The 17,237-nt window shown below is 55.3% G+C and overlaps 1 protein-coding gene across 2 annotated transcripts; it reads left to right on the top strand.

Moving 5' to 3' along the window:
- Positions 1–1,947: 1,947 nt before the first annotated feature.
- On the top strand, positions 1,948–15,742 carry ARHGAP25 (Rho GTPase activating protein 25). 2 transcript variants are annotated; one of them, XM_088068320.1, is made up of 11 exons: positions 1,948–2,318; positions 5,445–5,638; positions 6,698–6,785; positions 7,234–7,353; positions 8,324–8,531; positions 10,396–10,528; positions 11,122–11,195; positions 11,730–11,851; positions 12,287–12,480; positions 12,862–13,478; positions 13,993–15,742. In XM_088068320.1, the coding sequence occupies exons 1-11, from the start codon at positions 2,258–2,260 to the stop codon at positions 14,201–14,203; spliced, it is 2,022 nt and encodes a 673-aa protein (XP_087924446.1). In that variant the 5' UTR covers positions 1,948–2,257; the 3' UTR covers positions 14,204–15,742. The 2 variants fall into 2 exon arrangements, with proteins under 2 accessions (XP_087924446.1, XP_005533029.2); XM_005532972.3 differs by having other exon boundaries at positions 1,949–2,318; positions 12,958–13,478.
- The last annotated feature ends 1,495 nt before the right edge of the window (positions 15,743–17,237 follow it).

Raw genomic sequence — 17,237 nt, 5'->3', positions numbered from 1 at the left:
GGCAGCTCTGGGGTGCTGCCAGGGGCTGTTTTGGGGTGGCTAAGGTGAAAATTGAGTCTGGTGTTGTCCTTTCCCAAAGCTGGAAGGGGCTGAGGCAGCTCTGGGGTGCTGCCAGGGGCTGTTTTGGGGTGGCTAAGGTGAAAATTGAGTCTGGTGTTGTCCTTTCCCAAAGCTGGAAGGGGCAGAGGCAGCTCTGGGGTGCTGCCAGGGGCTGTTTTGGGGTGCCAGGGAGGGCTGAGCTCCGTGGTGTGACTGCAGTTCTGGCCTCCAGCACTTTCTGTTCTGGAGGAGGGGACAGGGCCCTGTGACATCCTGCCAGGGCTCCAGGATCCAAATTTTGTTTTTTGGAGGGATCCAAATCTGTGAGCCTTCAGCTGCCTCAGGACTGCTCAGAACTCTCAGAACTACTGAGAGTTAAAAAAGGTGCTTGATCCAGGGCTCCTTCTGCTCGGGGTACAGCAGAAATGGAGCCACTTGAGGAGTTTTGGGTCCAAAACAGGGTTTGGGGTTAATCTGCTCAGTCCTGGGCTGCTCTGCTGTGGGATTGCACACTGTCACGTTCTCTGGACTTGGGGCAGTGGAATCTGTGAGCTGGGGATCTCTGAGCTGGCTCCAGTCACTGTCCAGAGCAACAAAGTCGTTTTTCAGCTGTGATTAACCCAAATCAACCCCAAATTAATTAACCCCAGCAGGTTCCATCCTGGCTGTGCAGTGACCGGGCACCCAGCGCTTTCCCTTCCTCAGTTTATGTTCCAACACTGAAAAAAAAAATCCCATTTTCAGGTGGCTGAGAGGCTGCTGGGCACAAAGCTGGGCTGGGAATCCCAACAGGAACCACATCCTGCTGCTGTTCCTGCTTCTGCTCGGGGCAACTTCCCCCTGGACAGGCTTGCCCAGGGTGGGGGAGATGGGGCTGGAGCCTCCTGGGGGGACCCTGGGGGTCAGAGCAGCTCCCAGCAGTTGTTGGGAGATTTGGGGGATCCGTTTCCTGCAGATGCAGAAGCTTTGGGGGAGCTCTGCCTGCTTCCGTGGCTGGCAGGTTTTAGAAAATGTATTTTTATGTTATAAAATTATCAGGGGATGCCCCAGGACAGGCACAGAAGGGTTAAGGTAAGGATTGGGGTCAGGGTTTGGGGTCAGGGTCAGGATTAGGGTCAGGATTAGGGTCGGGGTCAGGATTAGGGGTCAGGGTTTGGGGTCAGGGTCAGGATTAGGGTCAGGGTTTGGGGTCAGGATTAGGGTCAGGGTCAGGGTTTTGGGTCAGGGTTTGGGGTCAGGGTTTGGGTCAGGGTTTGGGTCAGGATTAGGGTCAGGGTCAGGATTAGGGGTCAGGTTTAGGGTCAGGATTAGGGGTCAGGGTTTGGGGTCAGGGTCAGGATTAGGGTCAGGATTAGGGTCAGGGTCAGGATTGGGGTCAGGATTAGGGTCAGGATTAGGGGTCAGGATTGGGGTCAGGATTAGGGTCAGGGTCAGGGTTTGGGGTCAGGATTAGGGGTCAGGGTCAGGATTAGGGTCAGGGTCAGGATTAGGGTCAGGATTAGGGTCAGGGTCAGGATTAGGGTCAGGATTAGGGGTCAGGATTGGGGTCAGGATTAGGGTCAGGGTCAGGATTAGGGTCAGGATTAGGGTCAGGATTAGGGGTCAGGGTTTGGGGTCAGGGTCAGGATTAGGGTCAGGATTAGGGTCAGGGTCAGGATTAGGGTCAGGATTAGGGGTCAGGGTTTGGGGTCAGGGTCAGGATTAGGGTCAGGGTCAGGGTCAGGATTAGGGTCAGGATTAGGGGTCAGGATTAGGGTCAGGGTCAGGATTAGGGTCAGGATTAGGGTCAGATGTCACCCTGAGCTGACAGCTGAGCTCTGCCCCTCAGCAGAACTCCCTGGGGCCCTGAGCTGGGCTGTTCCTCCTCGGGGCAGCTCTCAGAGCACCAGGAGGACACCCAGACTTTCTGCCACCACTTCCTCAAATGCCCCGAGCGGCGCTCGGAGCCGGGCCCGGGCTGGGCCCAGAGTCCCGGAGAGCCAGGACGGGACAGACCGGGGATCCAGGACCCGAGAACATCCCTGGGGAGGCCAGAGCTGGGCAGGAACACGGGGCAGGAAAGGATTTCTCTGGGGTTTTACCAGCTGCTCTCAGAGGCAGGAAGCTCGCTGCCAAAACAACCGAGCTGCTGAGGGATCCTCACGGGGCTTGGCTCCGGCCCAGCTCCTGAGCAAGCCCACCTTGAGGGGAAAAAAACCCCAAAAATTCCTGATCCAAAATGTCCCTGAAGCTGCCACGGAACTGGGATTTCAACCTGAAGATGGATGCTGCAAAAATAGGTGCCGTGAGTGTTCTTTGTGTGTCTGCCCGGGGCGCCTCAGGGGCTGGGGGTGGCCGGGCCCAGCCGAGATCTCGGCTCTGGCCTCAGTGCGGGGATCTGGCCCCAAAGTGCCGCTTTGAGACTGAGCAGCTGATTTGTAAATGGTTTACAAGGAGTGATTTGCGAAGTTACGAGCGAGGGATGCTGTGGGAGCAGGGGGACAGGGCTGCTGACCCCCCAAAACCAGGTTTGGGAGGATTTAAACCCCTCAGGCCCGTTCTGGTGGCACAAACCTGCAGCAGGTGAGGGATGAGGGAGGTGGCTGAGGCCAGAGGATTCGGTCTGACCCTGGCTCGGGTGTCCCGGCCCCTCCGACATCCCTGGTTTCCTCTCAGGGGTGCTGAGAGGAATTCCCAGAACTGCAGGACAGCCTCACCTGGGATTTCCTGACCCCTTCCAGGCTTTGCAGGGCTCTCATCCAGCCCAGGATCCTCCTGCAGCGAGGGGAGCGCCGGGGAACAGCTCTGGGAAGGAGGGAGGGATCCCTGAGAGGGCTCCCAGGGCAGAACGGCAGAGCCTGGGGTCAGCTCAGGCAGCCAGGGAGGGGATTTGGGGTGATGGAATGGTCAGGGGGGGCTGCAGAGCTCAGCCTGTGCCTGCTCTGGGATTTGGGGTGATGGAATGGTCAGGGGGGGCTGCAGAGCCCAGCCTGTGCCTGCTCTGGGATTTGGGGTGATGGAATGGTCAGGGGGGGCTGCAGAGCCCAGCCTGTGATTGCTCTGGGATTTGGGGTGATGATGGTGTCAGGGGGGGCTGCAGAGCCCAGCCTGTGCCTGCTCTGGGATTTGGGGTGATGGAATGGTCAGGGGGGGCTGCAGAGCTCAGCCTGTGCCTGCTCTGGGATTTGGGGTGATGATGGTGTCAGGGGGGGCTGCAGAGCTCAGCCTGTGCCTGCTCTGGGATTTGGGGTGATGATGGTGTCAGGGGGGGCTGCAGAGCTCAGCCTGTGCCTGCTCTGGGATTTGGGGTGATGATGGTGTCAGGGGGGGCTGCAGAGCCCAGCCTGTGCCTGCTCTGGGATTTGGGGTGATGATGGTGTCAGGGGGGGCTGCAGAGCCCAGCCTGTGCCTGCTCTGGGATTTGGGGTGATGGAATGGTCAGGGAGGGCTGCAGAGCTCAGCCTGTGCCTGCTCTGGGATTTGGGGTGATGGAATGGTCAGGGGGGGCTGCAGAGCCCAGCCTGTGCCTGCTCTGGGATTTGGGGTGATGGAATGGTCAGGGGGGGCTGCAGAGCCCAGCCTGTGCCTGCTCTGGGATTTGGGGTGATGATGAGTGCTCAGGGAGGGCTGCTGCCCCCCCAAAACCAGGTTTGGGAGGATTTAAACTCCTCAGGCCCGTTCTGGTGGCACAAACCTGCAGCAGGTGAGGGATGAGGGAGGTGGCTGAGGCCAGAGGATTCGGTCTGACCCTGGCTCGGGTGTCCCGGCCCCTCCGACATCCCCGGTTTCCTCTCAGGGGTGCTGAGATGCCCCAGAGCCATGGGACATGGGATTTATGGGGATTTATGGGGATTTATGGGGATTTATGGGGTCCTGAGCGCTTTGCTGAGAACCAACAACTTTTACAAGAGCTCCAAAGCCTCGGGGTCACTCTGCTGTCGCTGCTGCTCCGGGGAGGGCGCAAAACCCACACGCTCCGATTAAAAAAGAAACAACAAAACCAACCCCAAAAAACAGCGCTGATGATTTTGTTCTCACTTGCAAGACAATTCCTCCCACGCAGGAAAAAGGAAGCAAACGCTGGCAGCGACTGCAGCCACTTCCTTCGTAAACTGGGGCCAGTTCTCTCGGCAGAGCGCGGGGCCCTGAGCCTCTCCTGTCCTGTGTCCCCTGTCCCTGTGTGTCCATCTGTCCCCACACTGTGTCCCTCTGTCCTGTCCCTGTGTGTCCATCTGTCCCCACACTGTGTCCCCTGTCCCTGTGTGTCCATCTGTCCCCACACTGTGTCCCCTGTCCCTGTGTGTCCATCTGTCCCCACACTGTGTCCCCTGTCCCTGTGTGTCCATCTGTCCCCGCACTGTGTCCCCTGTCCCTGTGTGTCCATCTGTCCCCACACTGTGTCCCTCTGTCCTGTCCCTGTGTGTCCATCTGTCCTGTCCCTCTGTCCTGTCCCTGTGTGTCCATCTGTCCTGTCCCTCTGTCCTGTCCCTGTGTGTCCATCTGTCCTCACACTGTGTCCTTCTGTCCCTGTGTGTCCATCTGTCCCCACACTGTGTCCCTCTGTCCTTTCCCTGTGTGTCCATCTGCCCCACACGGTGTCCCCCTGTCCCACACGGTGTCCCCCTGCCCCACCCCATGGTGTCCCCGTGTCCCACACCGTGGTGTCCCCCTGTCCCACACTGTGTCCCCCTGTCCCACACCGTGTCCCCCTGTCCCACACCGTGTCCCCCTGTCCCACACCGTGGTGTCCCCCTGCCCCCCACCGGGTCCCCCCTCCCCCCACCCCGGTGTGCCCCTGCCCCACACGGTGTCCCCCTGCCCCACACTGTGTCCCCCTGCCCCACACGGTGTCCCCCTGCCCCACACTGTGTCCCCCTGTCCCACACCGTGGTGTCCCCCTGTCCCACACCGTGGTGTCCCCCTGCCCCACACCGTGTCCCCCTGTCCCACACCGTGGTGTCCCCGTGTCCCACACCGTGTCCCCGTGTCCCACACCGTGTCCCCCTGTCCCACACCGTGTCCCCGTGTCCCACACTGTGTCCCCCTGCCCCACACGGTGTCCCCCTGCCCCACACTGTGTCCCCCTGCCCCACACCGTGGTGTCCCCCTGCCCCACACGGTGTCCCCCTGCCCCACACTGTGTCCCCCTGTCCCACCCCATGGTGTCCCCCTGCCCCACACGGTGTCCCCCTGCCCCACACGGTGTCCCCCTGCCCCACACTGTGTCCCCCTGCCCCACCCCATGGTGTCCCCCTGCCCCACACGGTGTCCCCCTGCCCCACACTGTGTCCCCCTGTCCCACACTGTGTCCCCCTGTCCCACACCGTGGTGTCCCCGTGTCCCACACCGTGTCCCCGTGTCCCACACCGTGTCCCCGTGTCCCACACCGTGTCCCCGTGTCCCACACGGTGTCTGTCTGTCCCCAGCCCGCTCCTGGAGCGCGATGAGCGGGGACCCCTGGTGTTCTGGGCCGGGGTCCCCCCGCGGGCCGGAGCGGCCGCTCAAGCTGGGCTGGCTGAGGAAGCAGCGCTCCTTCGTCAGGAACTGGCAGCTCCGCTTCTTCGTGCTCCAGGGACAGCAGCTCCTCTACTACAAGGACGAGGACGATGCCAAGCCCCAGGTGGGGAGAGAGAGCCCCAAAACCCCCCCTGGGCTGGGGGTTTGGGGCTGGGGGAATTGGGGTCTCCACCCTGCAGAGGAGGAGCTCTGAGATGAGCTGTGGCCTCCCAGGGCCCGAAGGGAGCTGAAAGGAAAATGGGGAGAGACTTTCCACCAGGGCAAGGGGGAATGAATGAACTGCCAGGGGACAGGGATGGGATATTGGGAAGAATTCCTGGCTGGGATGGAACTCCCAGAGCAGCTGTGGCTGTCCCTGGATCTCTGGAAGTGCCCAAGGCCAGGCTGGAGATGGCACTGGATGGAATTTAAGGTTCCTTCCAACCCAAACCAATCCAGAATTCCATGTGCTGGTTTAATGGGAATTTTGGGAAGGAATTCTTCCCTGGGAGGGTGGGGAGGGGCTGGGATGGAATTCCCAGAGCAGCTGTGGCTGCACCTGGATCCCTGGAAGTGCCCAAGGCCAGGCTGGACAGGACTTGGAGCAGCCTGGGACAGTGGGAGGTGTCCCTGCCATGGTGGAGGGTGGAACAAGATGATCTTTTCCCACCCAAACCATTCTGGAATTCTGTAATTCCATGAAATGTTTTGGAATTGGTCTTGGGCATTGAAGGAGTTTTCTGCCTCTGGGCAGCAGCAGAGGTGAAAGGTCCTGATGAGGAATTCATTGATGATTTGAGTTCCTCCGGTGCCTGCTGGGGCTGGGTCCCTCTGAGCCCAAGGACTGGGGAGCTGGGAAAACCAGCTTTTAAACTTTTGGGTTTAAGTGATGCTGTGTTAAAGGAACAGGATGTTCTGGGGTTTTCCCAAGTCCCTTCTCCTTTTTTCTCTCTCCTTCCACTCCCAACGAGGGCTAAAAGGATATGAGAAGTGAGAAAAAACCAGGAAAGCTCAAAAGAACCGGTTTTCTCCTTCTGAGAATCACTTCACTGGAAAAAATGGCACTTTAGAAGTGGCTCCTGTTGCTTGAGGAGTCATTTCTGACTCTGTGTGTACCCAGTGGTGTCCTGAAGGTGTTTGAGGGCAGCGAGGGGCACTCAGGGACGCTCTGCTCTTGTCCTAGGGCTGCCTGTCTCTCCAGGGCAGCACCGTCAAGGTGCCAGCCACCAACCCAGAGGAAGGAGGGAAATTCATCTTTGAAATCATCCCAGGTGAGGCTGTCTCGCTCCTCCTCCTCCTCCTCCTCCTCCTCCTCACATCCTTTTGGGCTGGACTGGCCACCCCAAATCCCTCCCTTTTCCTTTTGCTCCCGCTTCTTTCCAAGGCTCCCAGAGCGCCGTTCCATGGGGAAATGAATTTCTTAATTGTTAAATTAATTTAATTTATTAATTTATTTAATTAAATATTAAATTAATATCCCCAGCCCAGGGTTGGGGCAGGGCCCACCGTGCCCCAGGGGTGAGGAGAAGCTCCTCCAAGCTGCAGCTGCAGCACTTTCCCTTCCTTCCTTGCAGATCTCAAAGTGGGAAATGTCAAAGCTCCTCTCCCCCTGCAGCCAGCAGGGCTTTAGCAGGGAAATTCAGAGCCAGAGAGGTTTCACAAAGAGAACACCAGGAATAAACGTGTCTTTTCTCCTCCTTGAATGTGCTGTTTCTGCAGGGGGGTGTGGAGAGCAGAACCGAGCAGGGCAGGACTCCTGTGTGCTCATGGCCAGCTCCCAGGCCGAGATGGAGGAGTGGGTGAAATCCATCCGGAGGGCGCTGGGCTCCGCCTCAGGAGGTAAAAAAGGGATCAGGACCAGCTCCTACAGGGGTGACTGTCACTGTCCTGGGGCCTGCAGCACTTGTGGCTGAGGGTTTGGCTCAGAAATCCCTGGAGAACGGGGCTGAAACGTGTCCCTGGTGACTCCCCTGGGAGCTGGGGCTGCTCCGAACTTGGTTTCTGGGTGGTGAGGAGAACTTTCTGTGCTGCCTTTTCAATCTTGGTTTCTGGGTGGTGAGGAGAACTTTCTGTGCTGCTCCAAACTTGGTTTCTGGGTGGTGAGGAGAACTTTCTGTGCTGCCTTTTCAATCTTGGTTTCTGGGTGGTGAGGAGAACTTTCTGTGCTGCCTTTTCAAACTTGGTTTCTGGGTGGTGAGGAGAACTTTCTGGGCTGCTCCAAACTTGGTTTCTGAGTGGTGAGGAGAACTTTCTGGGCTGCCTTTGCACACTTGGTTTCTGCAGAGGGCTTTGCAGGGTTCTGGGGCCTGGCAGAGCAGCAGCTCCTGCTGTCCCCAGCACCTGGGGCAGGTGAGGTGTCTTTGATGCCCTGAGAGGCTCCCTGGAACAGAGGCCAGACAGAGTTAAAGGAATAAAGCAGGGATTTATTCAAATGTAAATGTTGTAAATGTGCAAGATCCTGGCACAAGTGGCTCCACCCCAGATGGACACGTGGTGAGGAGTTTTCACACTTTCACAAGTTTTCATTTCCATATTGGGGCTATTTGTCCAATTCCAGCTTCAGGTGATGAAATCCCATCCTCCCAGTTTGCTCTCCTCATTTTGCTGTTGTTTACACTTTTTGGGCCTGAAGCTGCAGCGGTGTCCTTGGTTCTGGGCTGGAAAAGAATTGTTGTGTGTGACTCCAAGTGAGGAGAACTCTCTGACACGTTCTGTGAAGTTCAGAGTTGTGTGCTAAGCTGGGAAATGTGACAGCTAAAGCTGAAAGCATCACCCCGGGCCGAGCTGTGACCCCGTGCCCTGTCCCCAGCCGTGTTCGGGCAGAGCCTGGCAGACACCATGGCCTACGAGCAGAAATTCGGGCAGCACCTGGTGCCCATCCTGGTGCAGAAAAGCGCCGAGTTCATCCGGGAGCACGGCGTGGCTGAGGAGGGGATCTTCCGCCTGCCCGGCCAGGACAGCCTGGTCAGGCAGCTCCGCGACGCCTTCGACGCTGGGGAGAGACCCTCCTTCGACAGGTACCGCTGCTTCCTCCTCCCCCAGCCCCAAATTCCAGGGAAAAGCAGCCAGTCCCACCCCCCAGAGCCCTGCAGGAACCCTCCAGAAGGGCTTGGGGAGGAGAGGGGATTGATGGAGAGGGGATTGATGGAGAGGGGATTGATGGAGAGGGGATTGATGGAGAGGGGATTGATGGAGAGGGGATTGATGGAGAGGGGATTGATGGAGAGGGGATTGATGGAGAGGGGATTGATGGAGAGGGGATTGATGGAGAGGGGATTGATGGAGAGGGGATTGATGGAGAGGGGATTGATGGAGAGGGGATTGATGGAGAGGGGATTGATGGAGAGGGGATTGATGGAGAGGGGATTGATGGAGAGGGGATTGATTGAGAGGGGATTGATTGAGAGGGGATTCAGCAGAAACCACAAAAACAGAGCCAGAGGGTGCTGAGATTCCTGGAGAAGCACACGACCACGGCAGGATTGGAGGGGGAGCATTAGGAAGCTGCTAACACCCAGAGTGCCCAGTGCAGGGTGTTTTGTAGCTCCTACAAAAACACAGCTCTGAAAAAACCCCTCTGTGTTTATGTGAGTTTGTAAAAATAACAGTGTTTTACAACTCCAACCCATCCTAAAAATAACTGAGCTGGGGCGTTTCTGCTTGAAGTTTATAAGAGTTTAGCGACTTGAAGGTAGGTCAGATGAGAGGCCCCTGGTCTTGGCAGTGTCCCCTTGACAGGATGTAAATACAAGGGCTGCAAAGCTGCAAACATCTGTCCCAGCACAGCATCCCCAGGGACTGCTGCTGCTGCTGCTGCTGCTGCTCTGGAGTCCTGGGGAGGCTCTGAGGGTCTGCAGGCGGCCCCTCGGAGCCCAGCACGGGCTCTGCGTGGGCTGGGAGAGGGGAGAAGGGAAAAGGGTTTTGTTTGGGGTGGGAGAAGGGTTTGTTTGGGATGGGAGAAGGGTTTTGATTGGGATGGGAGAAGGGAGAAGGGTTTGTTTGGGATGGGAGAAGGGTTTTGATTGGGATGGGAGAAGGAAGAAGGGTTTTCTTTGGGATGGGAGAAGGAAGAAGGGTTTTGATTGGGATGGGAGAAGGAAGAAGGGTTTTGATTGGGATGGGAGAAGGAAGAAGGGTTTTCTTTGGGATGGGAGATGGGAGAAGGGTTTTCTTTGGGATGGGAGAAGGAAGAAGGGTTTTCTTTGGGATGGGAGATGGGAGAAGGGTTTTCTTTGGGATGGGAGAAGGGTTTTCTTTGGGATGGGAGAAGGAAGAAGGGTTTTGATTGGGATGGGAGAAGGGTTTTCTTTGGGATGGGAGATGGGAGAAGGGTTTTTCCTCCCTTTTCCTTGCTTCTCCACCCCTTTGAATGCAGTGACAAGAGGTGCTGCTCCAGAATTGCAGCTCCCACTCGTTAACGAGGGTGGCTCCGTGGGTGTCTGGTGGGTGAAGAAAAGTGATTTTGGGTTCCCAGAGCAGAGCAGGGAGAGTGAGACAATCCCTGTGTTGTACCAGGGGCAGCTGCTGTTGGCTTTGGCTCTGGCTGTGCCCAGAGCTGTGCCCAGAGCTGTGCAGGGTGATCAGGATGTCCAAGGGAAGGGTAAAGCTGACACTCTGTGACTTTGTGCTGGCTCAAAACTCGGCTCTGGAAGGAGGCAGGAGCCCTCTAAGTGAATTTCCTGCTATCTCAGCTCAGCCCAGGTGTGGACACCGGCACCTGCCACCCTCAAGGTGGAGAAAATCCCCACCAAGCCTTCATTTCCCTGCCTGTGGCTCCCCCAGGTCTGCCCATTCCCATCTCTGTCTCCACAGCTGCACACAGAGCTCCAGCAGAGCCTCGTGGGGACCTGCTGGGGTTGATTTTCTCTTTGCCCCTCGCAGGGACACCGATGTCCACACCGTGGCCTCCCTGTTCAAGCTGTACCTGCGGGAGCTCCCGGAGCCCGTCGTGCCCTGGCTGCAGTACGAGGATTTCCTGCTCTGTGGGAAGGTTCTGGAAGCTGATGAGACGAAGGTAGAGGTGCTTTTTGTTTCCTCCTGGCCTTAAAATCAGTTTCAGTGCCAGTTCGGTTGTGAGCTGGAGGTGCCTGTGGAGCTTCGGAATCTGGGGAGGGAAAAAAGAAGGAAAAAAAATGAAAAAGAAAAACTCCCCCAAAGCCAGTGGAGTTTCCCAGCTTGGCCACATAGGTTTGTGAATTTTAAAGCTTAAATTTCTGCTTTTCTTTGGGGTTAAAGATGTCCTAAATGTTTCTACACAAGAGACTGGAGGAGACGAGGCAGGATCAGCTCTTTGAGAGCTCCCCCCGCACACGCTGGGCTGGAGGGGACCCTGCTCCTCCTGTGGCTGCCCCTCCTTGCAGAAACCCCTCAGTGTCCCATGGAGAAAGAACTCCAAGGGGAAAAATGCCAGGAGAATCGGAGTCATGGAATAACTGAGTTTGGAAAAGGTCCCCAGGATCATCCACCACGGTGGCCGCTGTCCCCGAGTGCCACCACTCGTGTTTGGAGCCCTGCAGGGCTGGGGACTCCCCCAGTGCCCTGGGACCCCACACAGGAGCTGTGCTTTGGTGCCTGTGAGTGCTCCTGGAGCTGTTTCTCACCTTGCAGGGCCAGCAGGAGCTGCTGAAGCAGCTGTCCCTCCTCCCCAGAGACAACTACAACCTCCTCAGCTACATCTGCAGGTCAGTGCTCTGCACAGCCCAGCTCTGCTGCTGGGGAGCAGAAACACCACCCCAAAGGATGATTCCTCCAGGCAGAGCCTTCCCAAGCTCTGCTTTGGCTCCCTTTGAGTCACCAGAACCCCCTTTTTGCAGAGGAGAATTTCAGCCCCTTGGGTAAAGCCCCTGATAATGTCTGAGCATGAATCACCACCCTCAAACTCACTTAAAAATCCCTGAGAATTGAAACCAGATGTAGTTTTCCTGGACAAAAGCACCAAAACTTCTGGGTTTCACCCAGCCTGGGTGGTTTTTTCTCTGGCTGGGGATTTGAGGATGGGATTCCCTTTCTCTCTGATTTGTTTCGAGGGGAGCAGCTCCTCACTTGGTGGTTTTTGTTCTGGTAAGAGCCAAATGTTCTAGTTCTAAGGCCAAATGTTTCTGTCCTTGTGACTGCGAGGAAGAGCTGGCAGGATCAATCAGGATTTTTTCACCAGTGAGGCTTTTTTTGCCATCTTCCACCTCTGATGTGAAATATTTCCTCTGGAATTCTGTCAGGTTTCTCTTCGAAATACAACTGAACTCCAGCGTCAACAAGATGAGTGTGGACAACCTGGCAACAGTGATTGGAGTGAACCTCATCAGACCCAGGGTAGAGGACCCTGCAGTTATCATGAGAGGTAAAAGGGACTCCTGGAATAATTGGCATGCTGAAACCCTGGAAATTAAAGATTTTCTGTGGTGGAGCTGAAAGAAAGCCAGGAATGTGCCGTGAGTGCAGCAGGGCAGGGTCAGGCCGTGTGTTTGTTGGGCTGTAAAGGTGTTCACGGTGACAAAACCCCTCAGGAGTTACACTGTGTGTTCCCCTCATGGAGTTCAGCAGATTTGGTGAGGTCATCTCTGTGCTGCAAAGAGCAGGAAGGTACAAAACCCTCCTTGGGGGAACTCAAATGTGGGTACTCATTTCCTTTCACTCACTGCATCTACTTTATTTGGCTTTATGATCCTGCTCCTTGTTTCCTCTTCCATTTTAGACACCAGAAAGAGCAAAGAGAAAACCCAAGGGGTGGCAGGGATCCCGTGGCTTTGCCCCTGAGCCTCTCTGATTCCTGCAGGCACACCCCAGGTCCAGAAGGTGATGACTGTGATGATCAGTGACCACCAAAAGCTCTTTCCCCCATCCAAGGACGTGCCTCCTTCCCCACCTGCCCAAAAAAACGAGAAGAAAGCTCCTGTCCCTCGCAGCTCTGTGGGCTGGGGGGCTGCAGAGGACCCCACAGCTCCCAGAGCCTCCACCCAGAGGCAAATGGTAAGGATGGATCCCCAGGGGGAGTAATCAACGTTCATTTAACGTGTGGTTAATTGTGGCAGGCTCTGACAGGTCAGCCAGCCCTAAAAGCACTTGCTACTTATGGGTTAAAAAAAGCTGTATCTGTCACCCCTGGGATATTTATATCAGGAAAATGATGTAGATAAACTTTCCACTTTCCTGTGGAAAATCTGCTGTTCTGGAGAACGTGAAAACTCCCGAAGCTTTTTGGCTACACTGTCGAACACACAAAACTTTTTCAGCTCAGGCTGGTGGAGGGAAAACAACGAGGATTAAAGGTTTTTCCCTGAAGGAATCTCTGCAAAAATGGTAAATGTGGTGCAATTCAGAATGGGTTTTTTTTTTTTTTTTATGGAAAAGTGTGGCCATTCCTCCAGCACGTTCAAATATGTCACTTTGTCACGGCAGTGGCCTCTCCGCTCCAGGGCTCTCCCAAAGCCGTGCTCTGTTTTCCAGAGGGATCACCCCAACTCCAGCAGCGTCCCTGGGCACGACACAGAGCCCAAAGACACGCTGGGAGCGTGGGAAACACAGCCAAGGAAAAGAACCCAGACTTTACCTACGAGGAAATCCTTCCTGGCAGCGGCTGCTCCGGCGGAGAAGGGCAGCAAGGAGAGGAGCGATGCCCTCACCAGTGATTTTTGGAGAGGCAGCACACTCCCCACGGCCTCTGATGGACACAAGAGAACGTTGTCTCATGATCTCTTCAAGCTGCTGGACCTGCACAGGGCCTGTGAGAGCGTTCCCCCCTGGCAGGCAGAGAGCGGGGAGGGCTCCAGCCCTGCCAGCAGCATCTCCGAGAAGGAATTCCTGCCCTGCTTCAGCCACGAGCCAAAGGAAGCTGCCAGTGCCACCAGCAGCCCTGCTGAGGAGCCCAGCCCCGAGCAGGAGAGCAGGGAGTGCCTGCAAAGCCTGATCCTCAAGCTGGAGGGAGATCTGGAGGCGCAGAGAAATGACTACGAGGGGCAAATGAAAAGGTAACTGCAGGGAGCTGGGAAATGTGCAGCTCGTGCTGTGACAGCAAACACAGCACAGGTTGTTTAGCAGCAGTGGTGAATGATAAAACACAGCATTTAGCAGGCTGAAAATCAGTGTGCTGTGCTCTCACCACAGTGGGTGATGTGTGATTGCAGCATCAGTACTCCCCAGCTCTTCCCACGTCATTCAGTGGCACTGAAATGTTCCTGCATCCCTTTGCACTTCCATAATTCCTGTGATTGCCACCACCCTCAGGCTCTCCAGAGTTCACCAGCAGCATCATTACACCCTTGGTTGTAACCATACTGTTATTAAATTATAACTTCTATCAATATAATCCCCCTACCAATACACACATATCACATTTATTGATTTATTGCATCTGAAGGGCTCAGGACAGCACCTCTGGATTGTTTTGCTGTTTAATGACGCTGAGCTCAGACTCCCTGAGAGCCAAACGATTTCCCAGCCCTTCTCCAGCCCAATCCTTTCAGGCTCTGTTTCCCTTCACAGCCTCCAGAAGGAAAACTACGAGGTCTGGGCCAAAGTGGTGAGGCTGAAGCAGGACTTGGAGCAGGAGAAGAAGAAATCTGGGGAGCTGGAGCTGAGGCTGATGAGGGCAGAGCACGCCCGGGAGGAGCTGGAGAAGAAAACCAAGGTGCTGGAGGAGGAGATAAAAAACTTAACTCAAGCCACGAGTCAGACTGGTGCCAAAACCAACTAGGAGGGGACACTCAGCTTTTCACAGACACCAAATGCAGCTGCACAAATGCACAGGAATTGCAGCTCCAGAGCCAGGGACTTGCATTGTGCAGGGTCCTGCCGCTGCCCACAGGCCGAGGGGGAGGAAGGAGAGCAGAGCTCAGAGCTTGGTTCACGCTCTGGACCTGGAAATTTCAAAAATATCCTTTAGCATTTTTTTTGGGGTGTGTTTATTTCAAGTCTTCTTTCAGCTGCTCAGGTTGGCTGGAGAACAGGCCAGCACTTCCTGCTGCTCAGGCAGAATTGCACTCACAAGTTTGGGGTACGGACGTTGTGCCTTGACAGAAAGAAACCAGAAGTGTCTCTCCTCCAGCTGCCTGGAAAAACCTCCGTGGATGCTGGATCTGGGCAGGCAGAGGAGCTGGGGCAGCCCAGCCCTGGGTGCTGGAGGTGCTCACATCAATCCCCAGGGCTCTGAGATCTGTCTGCAGCATCTGCTGTGCTGTGCCAGCCACCCACAGAAAACCCCACTGTCACCAAACCTCGTCAGCTCAGGGGTTTTCAGCTCTGTTTTCACAGTTTTCACTGTTCCCCACAGCCAGGTGCTCCTAAACCCAGCACAGCTGACAGAGCCTGGGGAGCATTTCCCCACACCCCAACCTGCAGCGAGACTGCAGCACAGGAATTCTGATTTTTCCCTGATGGGCAGCCTTCAAAGGATGACAAACCTGCACTTATTTACTGCTGTTTTGTCCTTTCTGAAGAGCAGAACAGGATTTCCTCAGCCAGCTTGTGGAACCCTGGATTTGCAGCCCAGTGAGGACGTTTGGCCTCTCCCCATCAACGACCCAAAGGTGTCCCCGTGGTTTTTTGTCACCTTTCTGCTCGTCCCTCACCCCTGCCTGGCTCCTTCCAGCCCTGCCACAGCTTTTGGTGGAGGAAAGAAGAGTAACAGGACTCCAAACAGTTCTTTCCTCCGACAGAAAACCTTTCATTCATTTATTTATTTGGGGAGGGGGAACAGCCCAGCCTAGAGCCTGGCTGGGGACAGGAAAGGGAGAACCAGAGAGATCTGCAGTTTTCAAGCAGGACCCTGAGGGGATCACCCCTCTGGGTTCTGGCTGCTGAGGATTTGGCTTTGGTGAGGCAGAATTCATCTCCAGCCAGGCTGCAGAGCTGTGTGAGAGGAAAAACAAACTGGGAGGAGAAAGGGACGCAGAGGGAAATGGGGGGAACAAGAGGAGATGGGAGTGGGAAAACGTTATTGGAGAGTAACAGTCAGCATTGGGTATAAACACCTGCTGCTCTCAGCCTTGCTGGGGACTGGTTCAGCCCTAAAACTGAGCCCAAACTCAGGCTCAGGTTCAGTTTGGTGCATTGAACCCAGCTTCACTCAGCTGTGGATATAAAGCCTGGGGAAGAAGCCGAGCTGAATTCAAAAATCCAACCCCCAAGTGGCTTGTGTGACCTCCAGCCCCTGACTCCAGGGGTTTTCCTGTGCACAGAATCCCCAGAGCCCACACAGCTCCTCCTTTCTGTGTTTATTTAATGTTTTACCTCTGCAAGGAGCTCCTCACCAATCCAGGAGCCATCAGGGAGAAACTTCTGGGTGGGGTCCAGGAGCAGCATCGCGAACATCTGGGCTGGAAATGCCACACGCTCCTTTCTGCAAAGATCAAAAGTGTGAAGAGGCCAATAATTCCTTCAGAGCAGATTGTGCTGACGTGCAAAGGCCTGGCTGAGGCTCAGAAAGCTCCAGCATTAGGACAAGTGCACGTTATTTAAAATAAACTGCGCATTCCTCCGCTTCCGCTCAGATAGGCTGTGAGGATCAGAGGGGCTCCTCTGGAGATCTTCCACACATCAACATTTGCAGGCTTTGCAGAGGTCATCTGGGAAAAAGAGACTTCCCAGTGGAGCTGAGGTGGGCTGGAAGCCCTTGTGAGATGGAAGGGAACGAGGATTGATTATTTTTTTAATTGAGCTTTTTCCAGAGACGGAGAATTGCGAAGTGCCCGTGTGAAACTGCACATTTTCCATCCCTGTCCTCTCTGCTCTGCCCGGAGCCTGCTCTGGGTTTTCTGCACCTGAACATCACAAACACTGACTGCTGCCCAGCCTGCATCTCCTCCATTTCCCCAGGCCATGAAGCTTTTTCGGGGTGGGAGCAGCAGAGAATTTCTCCTGTTCCTGGGGCACAACAAACTCACGGTGGGGGTTTATAATCTCTGTCTACCACCGAGATCAAAGATCCTTTCCAGCCCTGTCCTGTAGGCTTGGAAACCTTCAAAAAGACATTTTTCACCCCTGAACCCTCCTCACTGCCCCGTGAGAGCTTTACCAAGGTGCTAACCCTGAGATCAGATTTTCCTCTCCTTTTAAATGTGACGTGGCTTTCCAAATTAGAGCTGTCAAACCACAGATCCCAACGCATCCTGAACTCCTCAATCATGCAGTCTGGGATGAAATCACCACCTTTCAGGCCATGCTTTCAGTCCCCTCACTGGATTCTTTGTGCTAGAGCAGAAACTCTGTTTTTCTCTGCTCAGCTATTTACTAAATAAATTCATTTAAGAATTCACTCTGTTTTATCCAAGGCTTTGGTAAGGCAAGAAAATAAAACTATCCTTCCCACATTATTGTGTTTGGATCCCAAGCCAGTCACTCTTATTGTGACTTTCCCCTCATATTTATCAAAGTTGTGTTTTTTGGCACGATAGGAACTTTCCTTTTTTAGCCTGGCCAGCGCTGAGAGGAGCACGTTGCAGCGGGAGGCGAGGTGGACGTGCAGGAATTGTCCAGCCGTGGCTGAGGAGGCCTTGTCCAGACCCCAGGAGCAGCGAGAACATCTCGTTCTCCCCAGAAATCGCAACCCATCCACCCTTCCTCTGCGTGGGAGCTGAAAGATGCCCCCAAAGCAGGCTGGTTTTGGGAAGGGAACACCTCCAGGCCTCCAGGTGGGGAGGAGGAGGTGTCCCAAAGGCTGGCAGCAGCACCACCTGCCCTGGGTTCTCCTTCCTGCAGCACTGGGATCTGCAAAACCCCAGGAAAAATAA

Source organism: Pseudopodoces humilis, chromosome 30 (genome assembly GCF_049639895.1).
Source record: "Pseudopodoces humilis isolate 2021_Gansu_Grassland_sample_001 chromosome 30, ASM4963989v1, whole genome shotgun sequence".
Lineage (NCBI taxonomy): Eukaryota > Metazoa > Chordata > Aves > Passeriformes > Paridae > Pseudopodoces > Pseudopodoces humilis.
Note: the sequence above shows the minus strand (reverse complement) of the source record. Positions and strands in the feature narration are given on the sequence as shown.

Bases quoted from the DNA above. Each gene is read 5' to 3' on its own strand.
- ARHGAP25 (XM_088068320.1), top strand. From the start codon at position 2,258: ATGTCCCTGAAGCTGCCACGGAACTGGGATTTCAACCTGAAGATGGAT. The intron at 2,319-5,444 runs GTGCCGTGAGTG...GTCTGTCCCCAG, and splicing joins GATGGATGCTGCAAAAATAG to CCCGCTCCTGGAGCGCGATG. The intron at 13,479-13,992 runs GTAACTGCAGGG...TTCCCTTCACAG, and splicing joins TACGAGGGGCAAATGAAAAG to CCTCCAGAAGGAAAACTACG.